The sequence below is a fragment of the Pygocentrus nattereri genome, chromosome 7 (genome assembly GCF_015220715.1).
Source record: "Pygocentrus nattereri isolate fPygNat1 chromosome 7, fPygNat1.pri, whole genome shotgun sequence".
In the NCBI taxonomy this organism is placed as follows: Eukaryota; Metazoa; Chordata; class Actinopteri; order Characiformes; family Serrasalmidae; genus Pygocentrus; species Pygocentrus nattereri.
The window spans coordinates 35,689,764-35,716,365 of NC_051217.1; the positions used below are offsets into that span (position 1 = coordinate 35,689,764).

At 42.7% G+C, this 26,602-nt stretch overlaps 1 protein-coding gene across 1 annotated transcript; it reads right to left on the reverse strand.

Annotated features, from left to right (window-relative positions):
* Nucleotides 1-23,796, reverse strand: itpkcb (inositol-trisphosphate 3-kinase Cb). Its single transcript, XM_017701935.2, has 7 exons — nucleotides 22,936-23,796; nucleotides 6,740-6,839; nucleotides 5,913-6,126; nucleotides 3,722-3,926; nucleotides 2,067-2,168; nucleotides 1,758-1,829; nucleotides 1-1,286 (listed from the first exon to the last, which is right to left on the reverse strand). The coding sequence occupies exons 1-7, from the start codon at nucleotides 23,794-23,796 to the stop codon at nucleotides 1,065-1,067; spliced, it is 1,776 nt and encodes a 591-aa protein (XP_017557424.1). The 3' UTR covers nucleotides 1-1,064.
* Nucleotides 23,797-26,602: the final 2,806 nt, after the last annotated feature.

Consider the following 26,602-nt stretch of genomic DNA (forward strand, 5'->3'; position numbering starts at 1 on the left):
AAAAACGACACTTTACCTGAAAATATGTTTGATTTAAATATTCAAGTACTTGGTTTCAGCGTCACTCCAAAAGTGTTTTGTTGCATCTCGTCAAAACGCTGCTTTCTAATTTTCAGTACAGGAGTCTGTTCTGCAAATGCACAGACTAAGAATTCTGAAAGAAATTAGAGTAAGAGTTCACATGCACTGAGAAATCTGATTACTGAGCTAAAATCCAGCCTCTATCAGATTTCTTAATCGAATTTCTAGATCGAAGCATGTTGGTTACATAACCTTTGGAATAATCTGATAACTGCAGAAATCCGATTATGATCGGATTATTGGGTGCATGTAAAAGCACCTCACTGAAATTTTGAAAAACCAGTGGAATTTCCCTTCATGGTATTCAGTATTCAACAGTATAATAATGGAACTAATTTAGGGGTAAAAATAATGTATCCAAACTCTTGTAAAGGAAAAGTGTAAAAATGATATGAAATATAGAAAAGAAAAGTAGAGGGCCCTTAGGGATAAAATTAAATTAGTCTATTTACATTACTATAAAAATATCAATAGATGATTCACAAATGCAAAAAGCTTTCCAGTGTTCTAGTGTTATTATATTTCTTAAGTTAAAAAAAAAGGAATACATATAAAAAGCTTCAAAATTCTTTCCCCCATTTGTCTGCTAAGGTCACTTTCAGAGGGACAACTTAAGAACTCCTGTCTTTGTTTTGGTCCAAAAGCAGTGTTTAGTTGTTTGCATATGCATCCTGCATTACTGCTCAGTATCTTTATGTGTCTCAGACTGCAGGCAGGTCAGAAAGAGAGGCAGGTCTCTAGTCGAATGACTAACCACCCGTCTGCCAAGGCCGGCGATTTGTGACGACTAGCATGTCCTCGCCTCTGTTTTATTTAGGTTCTCTCTGTCGCTCCACAGCTCTGAGCCATGAGCATGGCTTAGCCTGCCCTCACCGTTTTATTTCCTTGCTCCGTTGAGAGTCTGATCACTCCTTCCCTCTCTCATTTCACTCATTCCTTCCTTAACCCCAGGCTTCAGAACAGCAGGAGCAGCGCTTGGGCCCCTAGAATTGCTGCGAGGCAGCGTTGGGCAGCATGGCAGCCAGGATGTCAATCAGGTTATCCAGGCCCCACAGGTAGCCATCCTCGCGGTTGCCCTCTTTCCAGGGGGTGCGGTGGTCCAGGGTTTGGTGCAGAGGCAGTGGAACAGTCTTCCCGAAGTCAATCATCCACACCCGGGCTTGTCCTGATGAATCATGCACGAAGAGCAGCGAACTGCCCACCACCTGCAAAAAGCAGCACTGGTCTCTTATAAACTGACAGCTGCAAATATTGATGATTCTTACTTTTGTAACACACTGTATTCAGAAAAGCTCACAATCTACCTAAATATATTGTTATTATTGTAATCAACATCAACAACAACGATAGTTATTATACATGAAGTACAAGGTGAAAATGAAAACTTCACCTACACACAAGTAAGTGGAGCTGATAAAATGGACAATGAGTGTAGAAACAAGGAGGTGTACTTCGAAAAGTGGCTATTCAGTGTAGACCAAAATATTATAATCTACACAAAAAAAAGCCCACAAAGAAAGGCCTATACTTGTCTTAATCTATATCTGTGAAAAATCATCCTTTAACTTCCCTCCCATAAGATTTTAGCACCAGATTCAAAATACTTTACCCTCTAGCTCTATGCATCGGTCTTGATGCAACTGAGAAAGATTATGGTTAATGTTACTCCATCTTACCTCATGTGTCCGGAAGAACTCTGAGGTCTCCAGCGCACTGCGCAGCTCCTCCAGCCTCTGTAAATAGCTCCTCTGCCATAGGAGAACAGGGCGTGTTAGCTTAACTGCACCCATTACTCCAGTTAAACTTCAAGTGCTGCAATTCTACACAATGATTAAACCTGAAATCATGCTGGATTTTTACGACAAATCCCCATAAGTCATTTAGGTTTAACTCTGGACTAACAGTCCATAGAGAGTTATTCGCTTCATGATTTTTATGGGAAACATATTGTGAAATGTTTCACTGTCTGAGCACAGCAAACCTACCAGTATGTGTGTGTTCCCGTCCACAAAGTCCTCCAAGGCCTTCATAACCTGTTCTCTGTGCTTCGTCTTTTTAAAGTTGGTGTTGCAAGTGCCGTCTGCTTTCTACACAAGATAGGAAAAAAAAAGAGATAACAATCAGGTTAGACGAGTAATACATACAGCGTCTTTCGGAAAAAATGACCACAGACCACAGGTGCAGTTTGACGGTCAGCAGTGGTTATGGCTATTTATATCTCTGTCGCGCACATTTGCAAATTCATCATCCTCCATTGACTTGTACTGAGATAGTATTTGCATCTCTCTTGACAGAGAGATCTACATAAATACTTGCATGACACAGGCCCAACGGCAAACTGGCCCATTAAACGATGAAAATCAGTATTATGCTAACTGTGCATGGTCAGAAAAAAAGGTCATGTCCAGTCAAAACAAGGTAAATGAACCTTTAACTGTGGTCCTTAAAGTCCAGCTGTGTACCTTAAATGTGTTTATGGTACTTGCATACAGAGGAAACTCGCTTTAAATATACACCAATCAGACATAACATCATGACCTCCTCCTTATTTCTACACTCATCATCCATTTTATCAGCTCCACTTACTCTATAGGTGCACTTTGTAGTTCTAGTGTTACAGACTGTAGTCCATCTGTTTCTCTCATACTTTGTTAGCCCCCTTTCATTCTCAGCACTGCAATAACACTGACAAGGTGGTGGTGTGTTAGTGTGTATTGTGTTGGTATGAGTGGATCAGACACAGTAGTGCTGCTGGAGTTTTAAACACCTCGGTGTCGCTGCTGGACTGAGAATAGTCCACCAACCAGAAATATCCAGCCAACAGTGTCCTGCGAGTAGCACCCTGTGACAACTGATGAAGGACTAGAGGATGACCAACACAAACTGTGCAGCAGCAGATGAGCTACAGACACTGATTTTACATCTACGAGGTGGACTGACAAGGTAATAGTGTCTAATAGAGCGACTAGTTTCTACATGACTGTTACTGTATGCAAAGATAATTAAGCAATAGAACACAGAGAGAGTGTGTTATTGCAAAATAACATCATGGCTGTGATTGTCACTATAAGTCATCACAGTCGTGATGTCATAGCGATAACACTCCTCGCGTGTTCTATCGCTTTTATACAACAGTTAAATAAAGTAAGAAATTAATAAACTGGGCCATGAACGTGGCGTTTAATATGTTTTAATGTTCAGTTCCTTCCAAATTATAGTTCCTTAACAAGCAGCCTGTTGCTACATCAGAGTAACGAGCTCCACCTACTTCCTGCACAGCCGGCAGTTCGTTCTCCAGCTCCTTACACTAAATTCCCAAACTGTCATCAGCACTGAGCAGCTTTTTTGTTTTTTTATTGCGGCAGTTTTATGACTCTGTCCGATTTGGTCAGACGACATTTGGCGAATGGTATTTGGTTAATTTCTGGCCGATTCCAGATTGTTTAGTTCTTCTGTCACAGCTGCCGACTGAAAAGCTACTCAGTGGTAATCACAGTTTGGGAATTTAGTGTAGTCTCATCTTCAGAGTGTGACCATTAGCCCACTGTAGGTTAAATGTGATCTTAAAAGTATCCATTTTCTGTTTATGCACAAAGTAAGGTAAAAATGTTCAAATGGTAATGGTGAGAGTGTAACCCACCTTGATGCCCTCAATGCGGAAGCCCAGCGTGGCTGTGGAGCTGAGCGTCTCTCTCCACTGCATGTAGCGTGGCTTCAGCACGGCCTGCTGGGCTCGTTCCTCTGGACTCGGAGCATCAGGGTCCACTGCCACCATCTTCTCATACATATCCTTCCTCAGCTTGGGCCGCTCTCGAGCCTTCACCAGCTCCTCTTCTAAATACGTTCTGGATATTGGAAGAGATTGATTTGAGAGAGATTAGAGAGTCTGACATGACTACCCTAAATTAGATTCCTAACAATAAAAGGGCTCATATCATCTCCTTTTGAAGCTACAGTTTCAGATACTATGTAAACACTTGATTCACCATTCATTCCCCTGTCCACATGACTCCTGCATGGAAAATAGAGATGCACTGATTTGGGAATTTTGAATGTTATATTTTGCTTGTATTTACACCAATCAGGTATAACATTATGGCCACCTCCTTGTTTCTACGCTCATTGTCCATTTTATCAGCTCCACTTACTGTATAGGTGCACTTTGTAGTTCTACAGTTACAGACTGTAGTCCATCTGTTTCTCTGATACTTTGTTGCCCCCTTTTTCTCTGTTCTTCAGTGGTCAGGACCCCCATGGACCCTCACAGAGCAGGTACTATTTGGGTGGTGGATCATTCTCAGCACTGCAGTAACACTGACGTTGTGATTGTGTGTTAGTGTGTGTTGCGCTGGTCTGAGTGGATCAGACAGCAGTGCCCCTGGAGTTTTTAAAACACCTCAGTGTCACCGCTGGACTGAGAATAGTCCACCAACCAAAAAATATCCACCCAACAGCGTCCTGTGGGCAGCGTCCTGTGATAAAATGGACAATGAGTGAAGAAACAAGGATATGGGCATTATGTTTTGCCCGATTGGTGTATCTGCCACTGCATTTATAAAATGTAGTAACTGGGACTTTTATATTGTGGTTCATTTTTAAACTACAGATATCTGCCTCAACTATTGATTGTATGTGTTTCTTGACTCTGATCGGTGTGTAATTTGCTTAGTAATAGCACAACCCGCTTTTATGCGCTTACAGCAGAAATCTATTGTCTCCACTTAAGCCATAGCAGACTCAAACAGGAGAAATACAGAGTTTAAAGCCTGTACGCTACAGTGGTCGGACTGGGTTTTCTGCACTATGATGTCAGTCATGAGCACACATACACTCATCCACATAGTCTATAACAGTTTAGCCTGCCTATTCATGTTCCAGTGAAAGTTATTAAAAAGATGTGAGAAATGTGATTATACACTGGAGCTCCTGGCTAAAGACAATGCACTGCTGCAGGTTTCCAAAGAATTCAGACACGTTAAAAAGAGTGTCTGAAGCGCATTTCTTCCAGGGAGGATTTCAGTACATTATGATTGTGTTTTCTGCCCACTGTTAATAAAAATAAAAACAGTACATTGAGAATCAATATTTAGAAAAAAAAATGTATTTTGAGAAAAAAAGTAAAAATATTACTTATAATACAAATAATACATTTTAAAAAAATACTTAGTGAAAAAATGTGTGAAAATTCCAGACTAAAGTTGTAATATTTCAAGAATAAAGTTGTAGAATTATGACATTAAAGTGGCATTAATATGAGGAAAGATTTCAATATTATGGCCAAAGGATTTGCAACGTGAATGCAGCACATCCTTGTGTTAAATGAGGGGTGTTGAGATGGTTTAGTTATACTTTCATATCGATTCACCCATAAAGAAACACTCCCGGTCTCTCCTGCACATCAGCACCAGCCTGTTATTAGTATAAGAAACGGCTGAGCAGGAAACTGTTTATCTAGAACAAAGAGCCAGATGGACTCGGGGGAAACTGTGTCTGTGAATGATGATCAAAATGATCCACAAAGAGACAGGAGTGAGTGGAGCTCCGGCGCCAGTACAGCAACCGAGACCCCAACGCGTTACAGCAGCCTCCCTACAGTTAGCCTCCAAATATTATGACTTCATTCTCAAAAGTCTACTATTTTTTTATTTATTTATTATTATTTTTTTATTAACAGTGGCCCTAAAACACTTTCGTAGTAAACTTTATTCTAGACATTTCAGCTTGAAAAATGCACAAAATAAAGTAGTACTAAACGGAGAACGTAGGCCCTTAAATCAAATCTATGATCTCTCTCTTTACTCAGCTTCTGCTGTCAGAGTTTCTATTCTCACCTGCTGCCCATCTTGCAGTCCATGATGGATGGAGAGTCAAAGTCTGCCAGCAGGTCATCCATCAGGTTGTAATCCTGTTCATCTCGCTGCACAACGCCATAGTAACCTGGGACGAACGGCTTCAGCGAGTCGCCCATCAGCTTTAGCAGACACTGCTGCTCACACTCGCAGAAGCGCTTCAACAGCTTACCGTCCTCCCCTGCCTGGAAACTACCTGCACAGGTACGTACACAGAACTCCGCGTTTACATTTCACAACATTTAGCAGCAATATAGAGAGAAGCTCGTCCTGAACTCAGATAATGATAAACAGATTCCCAAAAAGCCCTTTAATGCTCACAAAGACAGAGAAGCTCTCAGATCATTCATCATCAGTCACTCAGAGAACAGGAAGTAGAGTCACAGTGACTAATACATACAAATCACACCAAACTTCTGGCTAAGAGATGAGAAGTTCGGGAAGTTCAGATCACGCACACGCACACGCATAACCTGTCAAGGAGCGGGAAGGGAGAGACAGAGCGAGAGAGACGGAGAGATTCAAAAAGGAAAAGAAAAACCCGACCAAAAAAAAAAAAAAAGGGAAAGACGGAAAATGCAAAATTCTAAAAAATAATTTTAAATGTAAAAGAAAGAAATAATAATAAAAAAAAATGGGTAAGAAAAACAAAAATAGGAAGAAAGAGGCAGAAATGAAGGAAAACTATAAGGAAAGAAAGAATACAAAAAAAAAAAAAAAGACACAAAGAAGGAGAAAGGATCTGATGTGGAAGCCACAGAGACAGAGAAGACACACAGACCAAGTGGACGCAGAGGCCCTGTCCGTACCTGCGTGGCCGGCGAGCTGCACCCAGGGGTAGCGCTTCTTGAAGGACACGACGAAGGGAGAGAAATGAACCATGCTTTTCAACTTCCTCCACGATCTCACCTGCAGACACAGAGAAACAGTTACGTTCGAGATCAGCTTTACCATCAGTCCGGATACGGAGTGGCAGACAATGTGGAAAACCTCTCTGTCCCGCAGTGAGTGAGAACAGGGCGAGTCATTTACCCTACTGGGAGAGTGTTATTCTACAGGCAGGTCTTTCTGGCCTTTGCTGTCCAAACGATTGTCTGGCCTCAGTCAAGGGTGTCCAGTTCCTGATCCAACACTGCAGTTAGTTACTAGATATAGTAGAAGTGCTGGAGCAGGACAGTCACCAAACTGTGCTGGACTAAGACCTGGAGAGCTGGACACTCCCATCCTAAGACCAGAGCGTTGTTTGGCTCATTTTTAATATGTCTATGCTATTTATAATTAATAGCATCTTTGAACAGAACATCATTTTGTGCCCTTTTAGGAGGACAGAGGGTTTATTTTCTTGTAATATTTGAAAATTATTTGAGAATAAAAAAAAAAAGCAAGTGGCTAGTATTAGTATAAAAACAACTGTGTTGCAAGTTAAAAACTGGCCATCAAAACAAAAATAAAAACAACCTACAAAACACCCACAACTACATGTTTTCAAATTACGCCATCTGAAAACAATTTGTCCACTTCCAGAGTATAAAGGGGGGAGAACACTCCAGCAAAACTCCAAAAAAACTCCAGCAGCACTGCTGTGTCTGATCCCCTCGTACCAGCGCAACACACCACCACCACGTCAGTGTTCCTGTAGTGCTGAGAATGATCCACCATCCAAACAGCACCTGCTCTTTGGTGGTCCTGACCACTGAAAAACTGGGTAACCAAAGCTAATGTAACATTATGAGGCTGTAGTGAGATAAACACCCCCAAACACATCTTGGCTGATGGACTACATTTGGGGAATATTTGATTTTCTGTTGAATCGTCACTTTAAGCACTCTCTGACTGCTTGACCCCTCCACTGTATGCAGCCCTTACTGTAACACACACTGTAACTACTGTCAGTCTGATCAAACATTGACTAGCCAGCCTGGGATTCTGTACACAGCTCAGCCCCCGAGGGCTCTTTTCCCAGGACTGGCCACAAAAGGACCTGTGCTCATGCTCAGCGGAGGAAGACTTTATCTGTGAGGCGAGGTCACAGAGAAAAAGGCATGACGCAGTTAGACCTCTGAGGTATTGATTACAGGCAAATGATTAATTGGGGCAGGGATCATGTGTGGGAAATGACAAGCAAGGCTTGTGTGTGAGTGTTTGTGAGACGTAAGGCTTAAAGAAATAACTGAACGCTCTGTCCCCGTTCAGGTTTTAAGTGGCACTGCCCCGCTACAAGAGTGCTGATCGAATTCAAGTCGGCTTTATTGGGCCATGTAGGTCACTTGTATTTGACCCTTGTTGTCTTTTTTTTGCTGTAATCCAAGCTCTTAACCAGATTACAGGCCTCCCCGTCGTTTCACTGACAGGCACCTTTCATGTGGTTCGTGTTCACCGAAACACGCGAACAGTGACCGTTCAAAACGACTTAACAGCAGCAAGTGAAATTGGCAAGGGACATTTTCTCATGCTGTTGCTAAAATAGATCACAATTAGTCCTTTTATGATCTAGGCAATTTCCCCCCCGCCCCCACATATTTAACAGTGATCTGCTGCCAGCTCAAAACCTTGTATCTATGAAATGGTAACTTTACAGGAGGGGGGGGGGGGGGGGACCACCTTACTTTTAAACGCAAGTCAATGGAACCAAACTTTTATTTACAAGTAATTCTTTTAATCCAAATCATCTTGGAATTTACACAATGTGAAGGACAGATGGTTTTTTGTCCCTCAAATGTCAAAAACTGAAAACAAAAATGATTCAATTCAATGTGATGTATATATGTAAATTTAAATTTTCATGACTTGTTTACATATATTATATAAATATAGTGCATTAGTAGGGGTAAGGTTGGGCTAACCTGACAGGTCCAAATCAAACATCATGGCCCAACTTCGGCTAGCGGGCCACACGCTGATCAGCCCTTGTTCAAGTATAAACAAAGTCATTCAGAGAGGCTGGATGTGAAATACTGCATCAGAATTTGTTCACAGTAGCTGTTTTAGGAACCAGACATCTAAAGTGCTCAACACCTAAAAGCCCCCTGATGTCTGAGGCACTGTTTTACTAATGTGAAACAATATTTTTTTTTTTTTTTTTTTTTTTAGACAAAAGTAATACATGGTGGGAAGTTATAGATAAGGGCACTGAATGGCAAAATAGTCATATTTTTACCACTAATTTTACTATTTTCCATTTTGCTACTCAAATTTGAACCAAACCACTCCGAATGAACTTGCTTACATCTCAATTACTGAACAATGCAATCTGATCAAATCTGTGAAAGTCCCTGTTAACTTGTGACGAGCGGCGAAAAATGGCAAAAACAAACAAAAATACACACACACACACACACACACATGCAGTGTCTCCCACATACTGTATCTACACTCGGTAAAACCACACGCACATAAATGTACACCTACACGTGACTATAGTGCGTAAAGCTTAGCACAAACGCAAACCTCCGCTCACACACACCTACATGCACTGAACTTTTCCACACTCTGGCTTTTCCTTGTTACAAAAGCCACGTGTGGTCGGTCTACTGTAGTAATCTCAACAAACGCTTATATAAGATGGTTAATAGCCATTAGCTATGACTGTTAGCCATTACCAAGCCACATTTACAGGAAAAAGGAAAACAGATTATTTCTGAATAAAAGTGGTAATTATGGCCTGTTACAACTTCAACGATCATTGAGTACTACTAAAAATGATTAGCTGTTTACATGATGAATCACCTTTGCACCAAAAAGGAGACCTAAATGGCATCAATTCTAAACAAATGCTTTAAAATCACAGCAAACGACACTTTTTAAAAAATTACACACACACACACACACACACACACACACACACACACACACACACACACACACACACACACACACACACACACACACACACACACACACACACACACACACAAAAATGATACACTTGTGTGCAAAACAAACAAGCCAAGCCCAAAATACAGGGCGATCAAAAAGATTCATCCAATTTCAAAGCACTATATTTTTACAACCAATCAACTATACAACTATATTTATTTTTAGGAACCAATCAGTCCAACTGAAAGAGGGGCTTGTAGAGTTTCTCACTGTCAGTGATCCTTCTGTATTAATGTACTGAATGCAACTGACAATCACAACAAAAACAAAAGCAGAAGCCAGCATGACGGTTCATTATAGGATGTTTACCTCGTCTCTCCAGATCAGTTGCTCCGCACAAAGAAATGTATCCGACTTCTCTTTTTCTCCCCCGCTGCCTTCTCTAATCTTCCACTTCCAATCTACCGCATCTTAATCTAATCAGTCATCCGTCTCCTGCGTTCATCCCCTGTCCTCTAGTCCTTCACCCTTTACAGCGCGTCTAATCCCATCCAGCTCAGCCCTGTTCCCCCACACCTCCTCATCTTTCACTCCTCGCTAAACACTAGCGGCTCATTTTCCGCGCCCAGTTGTAATTGATTCTCTCTCTCTCGTAACTACTGGGGGGGGGGGCTCACTTAGAAGCCAAGACTGCTCAAAAGAAAAATGCCAATAAAAGAGGTTATGAACTGTACTTCATCTTGTGCTATTATACTTCAGAATGAAGCTAAAAACTCAGCTCCTCATTTTTTTCTCCTTAGGTAAATAAAAAAAAAAAAAAGTGACAAAACTTTCATCATTATAGCAAATTCTGCACAACTGTGGGTCTCCATAAATAACTGCAGTTTTAACCAATTCTGGCACAAGGATGCACAGAATAACAGCTACCTGTAAATCACAGCACCACTACTCGAACATTTCTCCTGTCCTAGCATTGGCTACTAATTACTACTTCCCATCAGTTCTAGTCACTTTAACTAGTACTTATCTTGACTGCTAAAAGAAAGCTAGGTTTTCTCTCAGAGAGAACCTGGCATGCTTTTTCATCAGCGTCCAGACATCATTGCTGCCCAAAGAATAACAAGCATCTCCAAAATGGTGCCTTTACAGGAGGGCAATAGTTAGAAATTATTTATTTCTAATGTAAAGAGAATTAATTCCAAGCAATTCTGGAGCATTTCATTTGGGCCATTCATAACACACACACACACACACACACACACACACACACACACACACACACACGCTCTCTAACAATTTACATTCCTGTGCAAAACAAAAGTCCAAAAACACAGGGGGATTCAAAAAGATTCACCCGATTTCAAAGAGTCATTTTTTACAACCGTGAGGCTTCTAGGAACCAATCACAATCCAATTGAAAGAGGGGGGTCATTGAGAGATTGACAGTCAAACTCTATGAACCTCCAAAAGCTAAAAGTGTTTGTTGTTGGTATCAACAGCTCCAAGAAACCACCAGATCTCATGCAGTGTGACTTTTTGTGGGGGTACGTTAAGAATTCTGTTTATGTGCCACTCCCAACAACACTGGATGATCTCTGAAATCGCTCTGAAAGAGCAGTGTGTGCAGAGACATATGCGGACACGAAGTGTGTTTGCATGCAGTCAATCAGATCAAATTTCTGCAGGTATCTGATTAGTCAAATTGTCATGTAGACAGCATACTCCAATCTAGAAATCTGATAGAGATCTGGTTTTTTAGCCCAGTAAAAACATCTCAGTGCTGTAAACTCTTATTCTGATTTCTTTCGGGTTTCTCAGTCTGAGCATGTGCAGAACAGACAGTACAGGTAATGAGCGAGCAGCATCGCTGCAAGACGCATTAAAACACTTTCGGAGCGACGCTGAACTATATTCTAGACTAAATGACGGAATTAAACATTCTTCATCTTCTAGATGATGCATGTTCATATTTTCAGGTAAAAAGCAGCAGCATTACGTTTTACGTCATGTTTGTCACATGGTCTTCTATGAGTTTATCGGCTGGATGCAAAGCATAAATCTGATTACTGTCCGATTCATGTAGACCTGGAGTTTCCCCATTATCTGATTACTCAAGCGCATGTGATCCGATCAACTTGTTTACTGACAAAATCTGATTTTCTGCAGTTATCGGATTGCTAAGTGCATGTAAATGCACTTAATGTTGGCTGCTACAAACAGCTTCATGTGCAGGAACTTTTTGTTTGAGAAATAAAGTCATACATAAGTATCAACCATTTCATGTACACTTGTCTTACAAACTAACTTTAGGCTTTAAATCCTAAGCCTTTAGGTCAATGAACAACACGCATTCATTTAGGCGGGTCCAGACTGAGCTGTGGCTGGTCCTGGTCATGCTGGAACAGATTCTTCAGTCAATAGAACGTTCATCAGCCAAATTGTGGTCACAAGACAGACCAGTAAAAAGAACGGTACATCTCTTTTTTTTAAACCCTGCAACACAAACATCTGCTCTCTCCCCAATATTGTAACTGAATGGAATGTGTCTGGCCGTCATGCTGACGACAGCCCAGCCATATGAGGCGCCAGAGATTCCATTCCGGAGTTCAAAGGTTGCAGTATGTATGAAAGCCACCCACAAACATACAAGAAGGGCTCTGTCTGAGGGGTTTGAATGAAATCATGGACATTTAGAGACAAAGACAACACAGACAGTGCATTTAATCTCATAATGGAAGATCAGCCTGATTTACTGATACTCCACCTCAGTTCCTGTGCAGCTTAGAATAAAAGCATTCTCTTCAAAATCACTGAGCCAATAATGCTATACATACAGTGCACGCAAACTGTGGGTCTGAGTCAGATTCAGAATAATCAGCCAAGAATAAAAATGCCTATTAAATGGGAGTTATTCATTCATTCATTCTTCAGGATCGGAATAAAGCAGAAAACATTAATAGGAAAGCCTAAACAACTTGACAGCACATTTCTCAGCATGTAGCGTTGTCACTTAACCTTTATTACAGCTTCCACTGTTTGCAGGAGAGTTTGGCTCAATCCCACTTCTTAGCTTTATGCCAACATTTATGGAATTTGGCAGACGCTCCGTGTCCAGAGCGACTTACAATTTTCAAATTGCTACACAGGTAGGCAAAGGTAGTGTTAGGAGTCTTGCCCAAGGACTCTTATTGGTATAGTGTAGGGTTATTACCCCAGGCAGGACATTGAACCTCAGTCTACACTACAGAAGGCAGAAGTGTGACCCACACCACCATACCAACCACAATCCTCATATCACTGAAGAACTAGGGTTGGGCGATAATAAATAAGTTATAAGGGGTAGAGGTTGAAATCTTCCCTTAAAAAAAAACAAAAAAAACAAACAAAAAAAAAAAACGCTCAAATAAAAAGAGCATTACTTCATTAACAGTCATTAGTGCTGCTCTGTAGGAGACCCTGTCTGTCTTCAGTGATGGTACAAGAGGGTAAAGTTCAGCTCCTCATTGCTGGGCTTTAGTTACATGTAGGGCATCACATGCCTTCAAAGAGGGGGGCAATCATTTATCACCAACTTCTAATTCTTCAGTGATACAAAGCTCAGATATTCACCAGGTTATTGATTGAATTTTCCATTCCACCTTAAAAGGGAGCAACAGTTCTGAAGCCTGAAGAGCCAGAATGTAACTGCTACATCATTTAAGGTGGAACAAGAAATTTAGCCAACTAGTTCCTGAGACATTAGCATGCTATGTGTGATTTATTTATTCTTGCTCTGAAGGAATTACATTAAACTAAAAGAACACAATGGTTACAGTATTTTTTTTAAACGGAGAAAATTCTCTGTACACTTCACCCTACCCCTCTCAACAAGAATTGGGACACTACCCCGACACGTGAACGTGTAAAATGGAGGCGTAGGGCCAAGTGGTAGGGTAAAGGGGTGAAATGGTATTGGGCCTTTGTTTCGGTTTTCCAAAGGGACATTTTTCCACACCTGCAAAGTTCAGTTGTAGAAGTTGGTTGCATTTTCTGCTTCTCATGATCCAAGCATTTATTTTCTCTTGGCGATCCCCTGCCTTTAGCAGATGATTAACACCATCAAGTACATCTAAATAAAATAATTTGTATTGGATGGCAAATTTGAGTAGAAGAATAATAATGAGTGGTCTTTTGCACAGTATGTCACTGCACACTCTTTTCTATAGTACACCATGAGTATCACTACTTGCGTCGTTGAAAAACGATTGAAAAGAGCGATTTAGATTAAATTGAGAGTTTCTACTAATGTCAGTCATATTAAACCCCATAGTAACAAGGAGCTGATCCAACAAAAAGTATTGTACTTGCCAATATTTTACTATTTTGCCTGTACACAAACTATTAGCATACTTTTGAAAACCTATCCTTATAGGTTATATTGTGATATGAATAGTGAAAATGTCCTGAACATCTAGGCCTTCCACAGTTATAACGTCATAGCATGACGGTCGCAATTATTCAAATCTTACTGTGATCTGGAAACTGACCACAACTATTGTAAACAGCTGTTCGCCTTCACAACAATCTGTTATTCCTTCAGAAATTCTACATAATCAGAGATGTAAACAGGTCAGTCTGGGGTCATTCGGTGGTCGGACGTGAAATTCCCTATACTAAAGAAACATACCTAGTCAGAATTACTTTACAATGCTTGTGACAGGAACCAGGGGTTGTGATGCCTGGAACTTGAATACAGCCAGGCTTTTTACTACCTGAACCAACCAGTGAACCTACATGCATGGATTTGTAACACAGATCGTGGAAACAGGTTTTATGCATTTTTCCTGCATGAAAACACATTTGAGAAAACAGCTCCAAATGGTGCTATGACACATTTTGAGGGCAGTTTTGAATAATGTTGGCTTACGTGAGCCAAATACGTTGTTAAGCTCAATGATTTGTATGACAATCAGATAAAATTGTTACAATTACATTAAGGAAGTAATGCAGACTCAAAGGCTGCAGGAGGGATAATAAACAAACACAAATACACCCAAAACACTCAGTTTGCATCCAGATGCTCTGGAATTCATGACTGGACTGGCACTCAACCAGCATCTGAGTGTACACTGCAAACGGAGTGATCTATATAAACAGCGACTTCCCAAATTCCCTTCTACCCATCTCAGCAGTCTGCAGCCCTCAAACACTCACTGTGTGCTCACCCTGTTCTTTCCCCTCATTCTCTTCCTCCTCTCCCAACATCCTCTGAGCCTAATCCTCTAATCAGAACCAGTTCTCACACAGAATCAGACACACACACACACACACACACACACACACGAAAGCGAATGGGTCAGATGAGGTAAACACTGAATAAAAAGAAATGGAATAATGTGTAATTTTCTGATTACCTCCTTCCCCCAGCCTGAGACACCTTTTGACTTTGAATACACAGGAGACCAACCTGTCCAACTAGTGCACTTCTAGAATGAGTAGGCGAGCGAGAGACCAAGAGACAGATTTCAGTCTTTACAGTGTGTGTGTGTGTGTGTGTGTGTGTGTGTGTGTGTGTGTGTGTGTGTGTGTATGTATATAAAGTCATGTCAACCCTTCATACATTAGTGCAAGTCATGATCTGGAGATTAGATAAATACACATAAGGAAAGAAAGGGGGGGGAGTGATTATGTAGTAGTAGTAGTAGTAGTAGTAATAATAATAATAATAATAATAATAATAATAATAATAATGTGGAGAAGCAGAAATGCAATCAATTTTTATTTCAGGCCATATAGAGTATTCATATTCAACTGTACATTATGTTTAGAATTTATAAACAAACATGCATTAAATTTCAGGCTGCATGATGTATTTAGTCATTTTGTCATATACAGTATGGCTCAACATGTAAAATACTACTGCATAGTATTGTATGGGAGAGTGATGTAGATTGATTACAACTCAAATATCATGCTCTACAAATTCACATATATCCAAAACCACCCTGCCGCCCTCACTCTGCGTCCACAGGCATGTGTGCATGTGGAGCGAGAGTGTGTGAGTGGAGTGAAGAGCAAAACTTTCCCCTCAATATTCTTTAATATCAGAAAAAAGTCTAAGACATGGAACAACACTAACAGACATGAAACACAACAGCCCAATCAGGGCTGAGGGGATTTCTGGAAAGAAAGAAAGAAAGAAAGAAAGAAAGAAAGAAAGAAAGAAAGAAAGAAAGAAAGAAAGAAAGAAAGAAAGAAAGAAAGACAGAAAGACAGAAAGACAGAAAGACAGAAAGACAGAAAGACAGAAAGACAGAAAGACAGAAAGACAGAAAGACAGAAAGACAGAAAGAAAGAAAGAAAGAAAGAAAGAAAGAAAGAAAGAAAGAAAGAAAGAAAGAAAGAAAGAAAGAAAGAAAGAAAGAAAGAAAGAAAGAAAGGGGGAGAGGGTGAAAGCGACATGGGGGGGAGGGGCGGTAGCACCATATAAAGCTTTAGTGTAGCTTGGTGACAAAAGGAACCACCTACAACTCAATTTTCCATGACACACAGTCTCTCAGCCTCAGCTGATCTGGCATCTTTGCGTGCGTGTACACAAGCCTGAAGACGTCACAGCTGAGGTAAGAAGGACATGTTGGGTCAGTCCTTCACATCCTAATTAAGGAAAATGCCACAGCTATATATTGAGACTGCAAGAACATCTTAAAAGACATGCCTTAAACTAGCAGACACGTCAACTACTGGCCTGCAGTATTTTTTAATTTTTAAGCAGAGTTCTTAAATACATGCAAAATCAACTCACTGTTCAAGCCGCAAACATGGGAAAATCTTTTTTTTAATCTTATACAATGTACTCCGATACACTAAAAGGCAGCACCATTACTGGTCTACAGACAGTGTGTTGGTAGGAGCAGCCAGTTTAACAGAATCTTCTAAAAACTTTTATGCAACTTAACATAACTGATATCGATGTAATATAACAAGTGGAAAAAGGAAAAAAAAAAAAAAAAAAAAAAAAAAAAAAAACCCACACCTCAAAAGGAATGTTGGCCTGGGAGAGACAGAGACAGACAGAGAGAGAGAGAAAACCACCCAACACCCCTCCAAACACCACCCCCCACTTTGAGAAAGCCCCAGGGGAGCTCAATTGGCTTAAGGCCTGGAGACATTCCATCACCTTTACTTCGAGCAAGACAATGGTCATCTTGGAGGTGTGTTTGGGGTCGTTAGAGTTGGAAAACTGCCATGAGGCGCAGTTTCCGAAGGGAGGGGATCATGCTCTGCTTCAGAATGGCACAATACATGTTGGAATTCATGTTTCCCTCAATGAACATGCAGCTCCAGACCAGGATTCTACCACCACCATGCCATCTGAGGCAAAAGTTTATATTGGTCTCGGCAGACCACAGGACATGATTCCAATCCATGTTCTTGGACTGCTCGTCTTCAGCAAACTGTTTCAGGGCTTTTTTGTGCATCAGCTTCAGAAGAGGCTGCCTTCTGGGACGACGGCCATGCAGACCGAGTTGATGTATTGTGAGGCATATGGTCTGAACACTGACAGGCTGACCTCCTACTTCTTCAACCTCTGCAGCAATGCTGGCCGCACTCATGCATCAATTTTTTTGAAGCCAACCTCTGGATACGACACTGAAAATGTGGACTCAACTTCTTTGGTTGACCCTGGCAAGGCCTGTTCTGAGTGGAATCTGTCCTGGAAAAAACGCTGTATGGCCCTGGCCACCGTGCTATAGCTCAGTTTCAGGGTGTTAGCAATCTTCTTATAGCCTAGACCATCTTTATGGAGAGCAACAATTCTATTTCTCACATCCTCAGAGAGTTCTTTGCCATGAGGTGCCATGTTGAATATCCAATGGCTAGTATGAGTAAATTGTACACAAAATACCAAATTTAACAGCCCTGCTCCTTATTCACATCTGGAACCTTAACTCTAACAAGTCACATGACACCAGGGAGGGTCAACGACACCATTTGGACATGTGAGTATGCCTCACTGTGAACTTGTTTTGCCAGCTATTTTCAGATAACCGTAGATCTATACTGCTATACAAGGTGTACACCGACTGCTTTAAGTTATATCCAAATTTCATTTATAGTGTTGTCCCATGAAAAGATAATATTTGCAGAAATATGAGGGGCACACTTACTTTTGTGAGATACTGTACACAGTAAGTTGCGAAACGTACTCTTTAACATCAAAGCAGGCTCACAGAACACTGGGCTGCCTCTTAGTAATCAGAACTCATTTGCATTTCACACATTTGCAGTATCAGTATTGTGAAATGACCCTGGTAGGACTGAAGAGCAGTAACCAAACCAGCTCATGCCAGTCACGACTACATGGCTCAAGCTGTGAAGAAGCTGTGAAGAGAGCTTCAAAAACACGAGACAATGTTATTGTTGAGTTTGACACACTTCCTGAGGTTCATCGTCTCTGTGCTGATTCACTCTGATTCACTGAGACCCACAGCTACATAAACAGCATCCAATTACGGCCACATCTTCACAGCATCGTTACCAAACTTAGGAAAGTAGACGGAGTGTGTGCGGCTGTGCGTGTGTGCGTTTTCCGAAGACGTCTTCCTGTGTTTAAACCACGTGCCATCGTCTCCTGTGCTACAACCACAAAGGAAAATATCAAGCGCTTGTCTTGTCGCATGCAAACGTTCACCAACACTACAGCAAATCTCTTTTTAGCGAGATTACAGAGCTCATGAACTCAGACTTTCAAGAGGAGGGGCTGCCATTGCCTATGGCCCAGTTACCCTAGAAACTCTGGGCCACTAAACACGCAGAGCCTTTGGCCCAGAAACATTTTTCCCCTTCTAGCAAACCTGTCTGGTCAGACACAGGACTAAATCAGATTACCAGAACTAATCACTGTAAGAAATATGGTTTATATATATATAAAAAATAAAAGATTGAGGAAATATCTAATTGCAATTTTTTGACCAATAATGGCACAAATATTGGTCTGGGTTTTTTCCCTACAAACAAAAAACCTCAACTTTATTGAATGTTGAGACTGAAGCACTGAATAGGTGTGCTGGACAGTAGAAGAGCAGCATGTTTTGGCAACTGAGGGCTACTACGGTAAAAATTGTTTTTTTTTGTTAGGAAAACACCGATTTCGACCCATGACTAACTGTTTGAATGGTTCTTTGATGGGAAACTTGACAGTATATGGTTCCTTTAAACCCTTTTTGCTAAGAGTGTCGAGAAATAAATGGCATTGTCCAAATCAGAAATCACCAGTAAGCTGCAATTGCCACGTATACAGCATGTGAGTTTGTTTAGCCTCTGATTGGTCGAGCTCCTCTACATGCAGTTCACAAACTATGTTATTAGGTTACTCCCCCAAAACAGGTCCGACCACATTGGTACATGGTCATGTCACATGCGTTTATTATTGTGGCAATAAGATTTATTAGCTTCGTGGCACGAACGACCAGTGCTGATTTTAATGTCAGTCAACCTTTGTTCAAGAGTCACTGGCAAAATGATTATAGTTCACCAATAGCATCCAGATAAACATAAATGGCAATAATGTACGTATGTAGTTTTATTTACCAAAAACCACCATAAATCATTTTAACATGACCGTTTTCCAACCTCAATTCATCCATTAGAGTTGAACAGGCTGTGCTCATTACTGTGCCTGTAAGACAGATGTATGCAAATAACCTCTGTCCTGTGTGTGAGATATAGATATCGGTCCCTCAGTATTATTTATATATAAAAAAAGAAAACAGTCTGTTTCCATTCACTTGCATGGAAATAAAGTATGTTTTTACTTCTCCTTTAAAAGTTACCATTTTGGACACACAAGGTTCTCTTCTGACAACAGATATAGGCCTACATATTCTATATGTAAAATGAGAAAAAAGTGAGGGACATTTAAGTTTGTTATACATGTCCTTCAAATAACTATCACATGCCCAGTGACTCAGAAGTGCCATAAAGAAATTAAGTCAGCTGTTTTGGTTGAGCAGTTCTACGGTCATGTGGTAATTCTGTTTTACGATCAACAATACAAGCCTATAAAATCGCCACATGTGACTCGCACCATACTACAATATCTTTGACACATACTTATTGAAAACCACTTACTTTAATTCGCCACACGTGTCAAGCAAACCAGATGTGCAACGTCAAACCTTTGAGGCCAGAATAAAATGTTCCTCAAGCAGTTAAAAGGTTTATTGAAAGGGAAACAAACTCCATGAGAAGCAGCAAACAAAAATACAAGTGTGAGCAGTGACCACAAATCACACAGCACAGAATAAACACCTCCGTCCTCCAGCATTATCTCCCTGGGAGAGACTAGAATTGAATCATCACTGATCTTTGAGCCCACAGTGTGAAGCGCATGGTCACAAAAGGTGGCTCGTAATTCCCAGAGAGTTCCTTCTTTATCATGCTTTCTGAATTCCTGCCCGTAAATGTCGTATTTCTCAAGAGTCAGCTGACATTTTCCCAGTTGTCACTGGGCCTAGAGGTTCTGAACCTGAATGTCCCAGAGGTTTGGCATTCAGGCTATGAGTAACACTCATCCGATGCACACTGTTCCAGGCCTTTGGAGATCATCAGGAGACAAAAAACAACCTGCACTACAGTTGGATTTGTAGAAAGCTGTTTTGTGACCATGTCTGTTGTAAAAAGTGCTTTGTAAATTAATTTAAATGGACCTGTTTGCCGTTTGTGTGCAGAGTACTTTACCAAGGCCTTGCCAGGAAAAGAACGCCTAGAAGATACGACTGAAGGACACTTCTGCAAACAAAAGAGCCCTGTCCCCAAGCAGCTTCATGGCCAGCAAGATTAGACAGTCATAACACACCCTTGCATTTACCAGCACTACAGCAAATCTCTTTGTAGTGTGATTACAGAGCTCAAGAACTCAGACTTTCAAGAGCATTTGGCTTATCCAGAGCGACAATTTGATCATTTTAACACCGGTAAGTGAAGGTAAGTGAAGTCGTGCCCAAGGACTCTTATTGGTATAGTGTAGGCTACCGCCCAGGCGGGGCACTGAACCCCAGTCTACAGCATAAAAGGCAGAGGTGTTACTCACTACACTACACCAACCACTGCCTACTGCGCAGGGCCCCTAGAACCTAGAAACATTTTTTCCCTTTTTAGCAAACCTGTTTGGTCAGCAATGTAACTAAATCAGACAAATCAGATGATCAGAACTGCAACCACTGTGAGAGCTAAATGTGACCGAGCTCTAAGAAATACGGTTTTATACAAGATAAAAGTTTTGGGGAAATATCCAACTGCAATTTTTCCTGACCAATATTGTAATTGCAAAACCGTGACAAGATCTTGAGACGAACTGCCAATTAGCTGCTATTGTCACATGTGTTTGGGCAAACTCCTCTACATGCAGTTTACCAACTAGTATTAGGTTACTTTTTTCTCCTTGGCCAGCCCGATTAGACCGTCATAACACATCCTTGCAGTCTGTCTGGGCACACAGTTGGAATCATATGGGTATCAGCATCATATAACTGCACTGGACCGACAATTAGATTTGACCAATATTTTAAACGGTTACTGAGTGACTGAAGTAGAAGAGCAGCACATTTCAGCAACTGAGGGCTACTATGCTTAAGATTTTTAAGGCAAAAAAAAAATTATATACAGACCCATAACTGTCTGAATGGTTCTTTGATGAGAAACCTGACCGTATATGGTTCATTAAAAGAAAAACAAAAAGTTCTGCCAAGTCATAGAAACTGTTTGTTTACCAACTGTCTGAACAGATTTTGCTGAGTGCACAGAAATAAATAGTACTGCCTAAAATCAGAGACCACCTTTCCTTTACTTAGTCACAGTGGCCACATTTCAGCTTTTTTTAAAGATATTTACAGGAGACTGGATACAAGATGCGAAGCCAAAACTCCAACCAACTTCTAAGACTAAACTTTGGAGGTGTGGAAAAATATTCCTGCAAGAAAACATCCTGGAGAAAAGAAAAAAAAAAAATGCTGTAATTGTTGAGGATTCTGTCTCATTTTCCAGTCAATCATATATTCTTGACCCTGAAAACAATTTTCATAACAGCCATTTTTACTGGAAACGAAATCAATTTCTAAATTTCTGACTCTTGCACAATCCCCAATGGGCATGTGGAAAAATTCCCATATCCCTAAATATGAAAGCAATGCCAAAGAATTAACATTCCAGTAAGCCCACAGGATGGCAAACTCAAGGCCAGCAATTATGCACAATCACTGATTGTTAGGCAATGAATCAGCCTCTCAGTGGAGACTGCCCCAGCTAATCATCAACTCCTTAAGCCTGCGAGGGACTCTCCAGGAGATTAAGCATGTGCTGAGAAGCACGGGAGCAGGATGGGGAGGAAGCTCAGGAGGGAGCACATTGAAACTCCTGGCTAATGATGGAGAAATGACTCACACAGGAGCAAAACCAAAAAGGCCTCGATTGCATTAAGCCTTGTTAGGGTGTTAAGGTTTCAGGCCTGTGTACAGAGAAGCCTCGTTGTTCAAGGTGTCTGACTGATTTGGAAAAACTTAACCATACTTCTGCTTCTCAAACTCAGGAGGTCAGATTTCCTCAGCAAAATAATGACTCAAGTGGAAGTAAAAGCAGCAACCAAAACAACTTTTCTGAACCTTTTTAAAACTCCTACTCAAGTTCCAAGTGGAACATCTTAATTCTTCCAGCATCTGTCAGCAGTTAGTGGTAAATCTAGAAGTTTCATCTGGTGAAATTTTGCCCGCGTCTAATTTTCCACCACGTTTCTGGCTAAAATCTTACAGCAAAACTGCTTTATAAGTGTCCGGCAGCATATGGATACCAGTTGTGGTGTGAAAGTTCTCTGTGAAGTGCTTTTAGACACATTAAACGCTGTGGACGTCAGGTTCTGTGAACAATTCTCAGTTTCTCTAGAAAGGTACATTTCATCAACCCACTCTGAATGACTGTTTACATCTTAGCTATAAGGACAGTTTGGAAAACTGGTGTGACTGCCCAAAATCAGCAGTGCTCTGGTCAGAAACTGACCAGTAATGAATAGGGGTGGCTGAGAAATTGTGCATAGCTTCAGTCTGTAACTGCTGGCCCAGTGGACTGGCCCAGTGGACTGGCCCAGTGGATTTGTCTTTGAATTTCCATACTCATTGCTCTGTACTGTATTGGGTTATAAGGCCCCCAACTGACTCACCCCTGCCAACTCATCTGGACTCCCAAACGGGCCGCTTCTCCAGGGGGACAGGCCGGCGGACTCCGCGTCACTTCCGGTCACGTCGTCTTCGGACTCTTCGAACGATGAGGCGGACGAAAGTCCAGCCGACGAGGAGCTGGACAGCTTGCGGAGGGAAAAGTAAGGCACCGGGGAGCCTCCGCAGCCGCTGTCCGAGCACGGCGACTCGTCCCCCGGCCGCGGCTCCTGCAGCGCCTGGGTGGGGCTGGGGCTGGGGCTCGAGTCCCGGGTGACGATGAGCTGAGGAATGGTGCCTGGAAAACTGTGATAATCCACCAAACTGTATTCCTCTTCAGGACAGCTGTCCTGGCTCCCCTGTCTGCGTTCTGAAGAGTTTCTGGTCATGTCTGCGGCGGGGACTCTCAGGCTGTTCCCCAGCCAGGAGCTCTTCAGCCGCGCACCTCCCTCTGAAAGGCAGCCCGGCTCGCCGCTGCTCCTGCCCACCGTCCTCGCGCCGTTAACGTTACGTCCCTCCATGGCCCAGGTGCCCCACTCATGGTCCCTCTGCAGCTCCAGCTCCTCCTGCCTCAGAGCTCTCCCCACTCTCTGCAGCTCCTCCACGGAGCCCCGGCCGTCCTCGGCGGCGCCACCGCGCACACCGTCCGTGTCTTCCCGCCTCGCGAACAGCTTTCTCCGACCGTTCACCTCCCCGCAGCCCCCGAGCACATTCTTCTCCGCCACGCGCCGGAACCCTCGGAGTCTGGAGGACTGCTGTTTGGTTTTCATCAGAGTCCGCTCTGACCGCTCCTCTCCGCCGCCGACTCGCGCTCTTCCTCTCGCGCTGACGGCGCACTGAAACCAAGCGCGGAGGATTTGACCCATACTGCATTCCGTACACGCCACTCATCAGTAGGCTTTTAACGGCGAGGCCACGCCCACGTCCACAGCTCGCGCTCTTACACGTTTCAGCACGTGCATCATACACACCTGCTAATATGAAAATATAATATGTAATATTTCTAATATGTGTGATATTAAAAAAACCAGGCTAAAGCTACAAAACCTACAAAACAAAATCTGGAAAAGCTGGGACAAAGGAAAGATTTCCATTGTTTTTTCACTGACAAATTCAGTTGTACTTTATAAATATAGTCAAATGTAACATTTGTTAATATTTACAAAATACAATCAAGTTGGTCAGCCAAAACATTAAAAGCTTTTTCTTTGTACTTCACTCAGTTAAATGTCCCACACTTTCCAGAAAAAAATTGTATTTTGCTGTGCTACTTAATATTTAAATATACGCCAATACACGAACATATATGCAAATATATTCAAATATATGCACATATGCCCTTGAGATCAACTTCTAACATGTGTGGGGTTTCTTGCACAAACAGTGGCCTTAACTGACTGTTTTCCAACCTCCCTTTATCTCATAGAATTAAACTGTTTTGGTTGCTGTGCTTGTAAGACTGTTGGAAGGTAAATGAGCTCTGTTATGACTGGCTGCACTGTGTTGCGCCTCAATCCAAAAGCACTCAGAGCTGAACCACTCCTTAGAACTTCAGTGTAAATGGGCAGGGCTAAATCGCTGTGGGTAGAATAGACGGGGCTAAATCGCTGTGGGTAGAATAGACGGGGCTAAATCGCTGTGGGTAGAATAGACGAGGCTAAACCGCTGTAGTTAGAATAGACGGGGCTAAACCGCTGTAGTTAGAATAGACGGGGCTAAACCGCTGCAGGTAGAATAGACGGGGCTAAGCCGCTGTAGTTAGAATAGACGGGGCTAAACCGCTGTAGGTAGAATAGACGGGGCTAAACCGCTGTAGGTAGAATAGACGGGGCTAAGCCGCTGTAGGTAGAATAGACGGGGCTAAACCGCTGTGGGTAGAATCGACGGGGCTAAACCGCTGTGGGTAGAATCGACGGGGCTAAACCGCTGTGGGTAGAATCGACGGGGCTAAACCGCTGTGGGTAGAATAGACGGGGCTAAACCGCTGTGGGTAGAATAGACGGGGCTAAACCGCTGTAGGTAGAATAGACGGGGCTAAACCGCTGTGGGTAGAATCGACGGGGCTAAACCGCTGTGGGTAGAATAGACGGGGCTAAACCGCTGTGGGTAGAATAGACGGGGCTAAACCGCTGTGGGTAGAATAGACGGGGCTAAACCGCTGTAGGTTGAATAGACGGGGCTAAACCGCTGTAGTTAGAATAGACGGGGCAAAGCCGCTGTAGGTAGAATAGACGGGGCTAAACCGCTGTGGGTAGAATAGACGGGGCTAAATCGCTGTGGGTAGAATAGACGGGGCTAAACCGCTGTGGGTAGAATAGACGGGGCTAAACCGCTGTGGGTAGAATAGACGGGGCTAAACCGCTGTGGGTAGAATAGACGGGGCTAAACCGCTGTAGGTAGAATAGACGGGGCTAAACCGCTGTGGGTAGAATAGACGGGGCTAAACCGCTGTGGGTAGAATAGACGGGGCTAAACCGCTGTGGGTAGAATAGACGGGGCTAAACCGCTGTGGGTAGAATAGACGGGGCTAAACCGCTGTGGGTAGAATAGACGGGGCTAAATTTCTGTGGGTAGAATAGACGGGGCTAAACCGCTGTAGGTAGAATAGACGGGGCTAAACCGCTGTAGGTAGAATAGACGGGGCTAAACCGCTGTGGGTAGAATAGACGGGGCTAAACCGCTGTGGGTAGAATAGACGGGGCTAAGCCGCTGTAGTTAGAATAGACGGGGCTAAACCGCTGTAGGTAGAATAGACGGGGCTAAGCCGCTGTAGTTAGAAAAGACGGGGCTAAACCGCTGTAGGTAGAATAGACGGGGCTAAACCGCTGTAGGTAGAATAGACGGGGCTAAGCCGCTGTAGGTAGAATAGACGGGGCTAAACCGCTGTGGGTAGAATCGACGGGGCTAAACCGCTGTGGGTAGAATCGACGGGGCTAAACCGTTGTGGGTAGAATCGACGGGGCTAAACCGCTGTGGGTAGAATAGACGGGGCTAAACCGCTGTGGGTAGAATAGACGGGGCTAAACCGCTGTGGGTAGAATAGACGGGGCTAAACCGCTGTGGGTAGAATAGACGGGGCTAAACCGCTGTGGGTAGAATAGACGGGGCTAAACCGCTGTAGGTTGAATAGACGGGGCTAAACCGCTGTACTTAGAATAGACGGGGCAAAGCCGCTGTAGGTAGAATAGACGGGGCTAAACCGCTGTGGGTAGAATAGACGGGGCTAAATCGCTGTGGGTAGAATAGACGGGGCTAAACCGCTGTGGGTAGAATAGACGGGGCTAAACCGCTGTGGGTAGAATAGACGGGGCTAAACCGCTGTGGGTAGAATAGACGGGGCTAAACCGCTGTGGGTAGAATAGACGGGGCTAAACCGCTGTAGGTTGAATAGACGGGGCTAAACCGCTGTACTTAGAATAGACGGGGCAAAGCCGCTGTAGGTAGAATAGACGGGGCTAAACCGCTGTGGGTAGAATCGATGGGGCTAAACCGCTGTAGGTAGAATAGACGGGGCTAAACCGCTGTAGGTAGAATAGACGGGGCTAAACCGCTGTAGGTAGAATAGACGGGGCAAAGCCGCTGTAGGTAGAATAGACGGGGCTAAACCGCTGTGGGTAGAATAGACGGGGCTAAACCGCTGTAGGTAGAATAGACGGGGCTAAACCGCTGTGG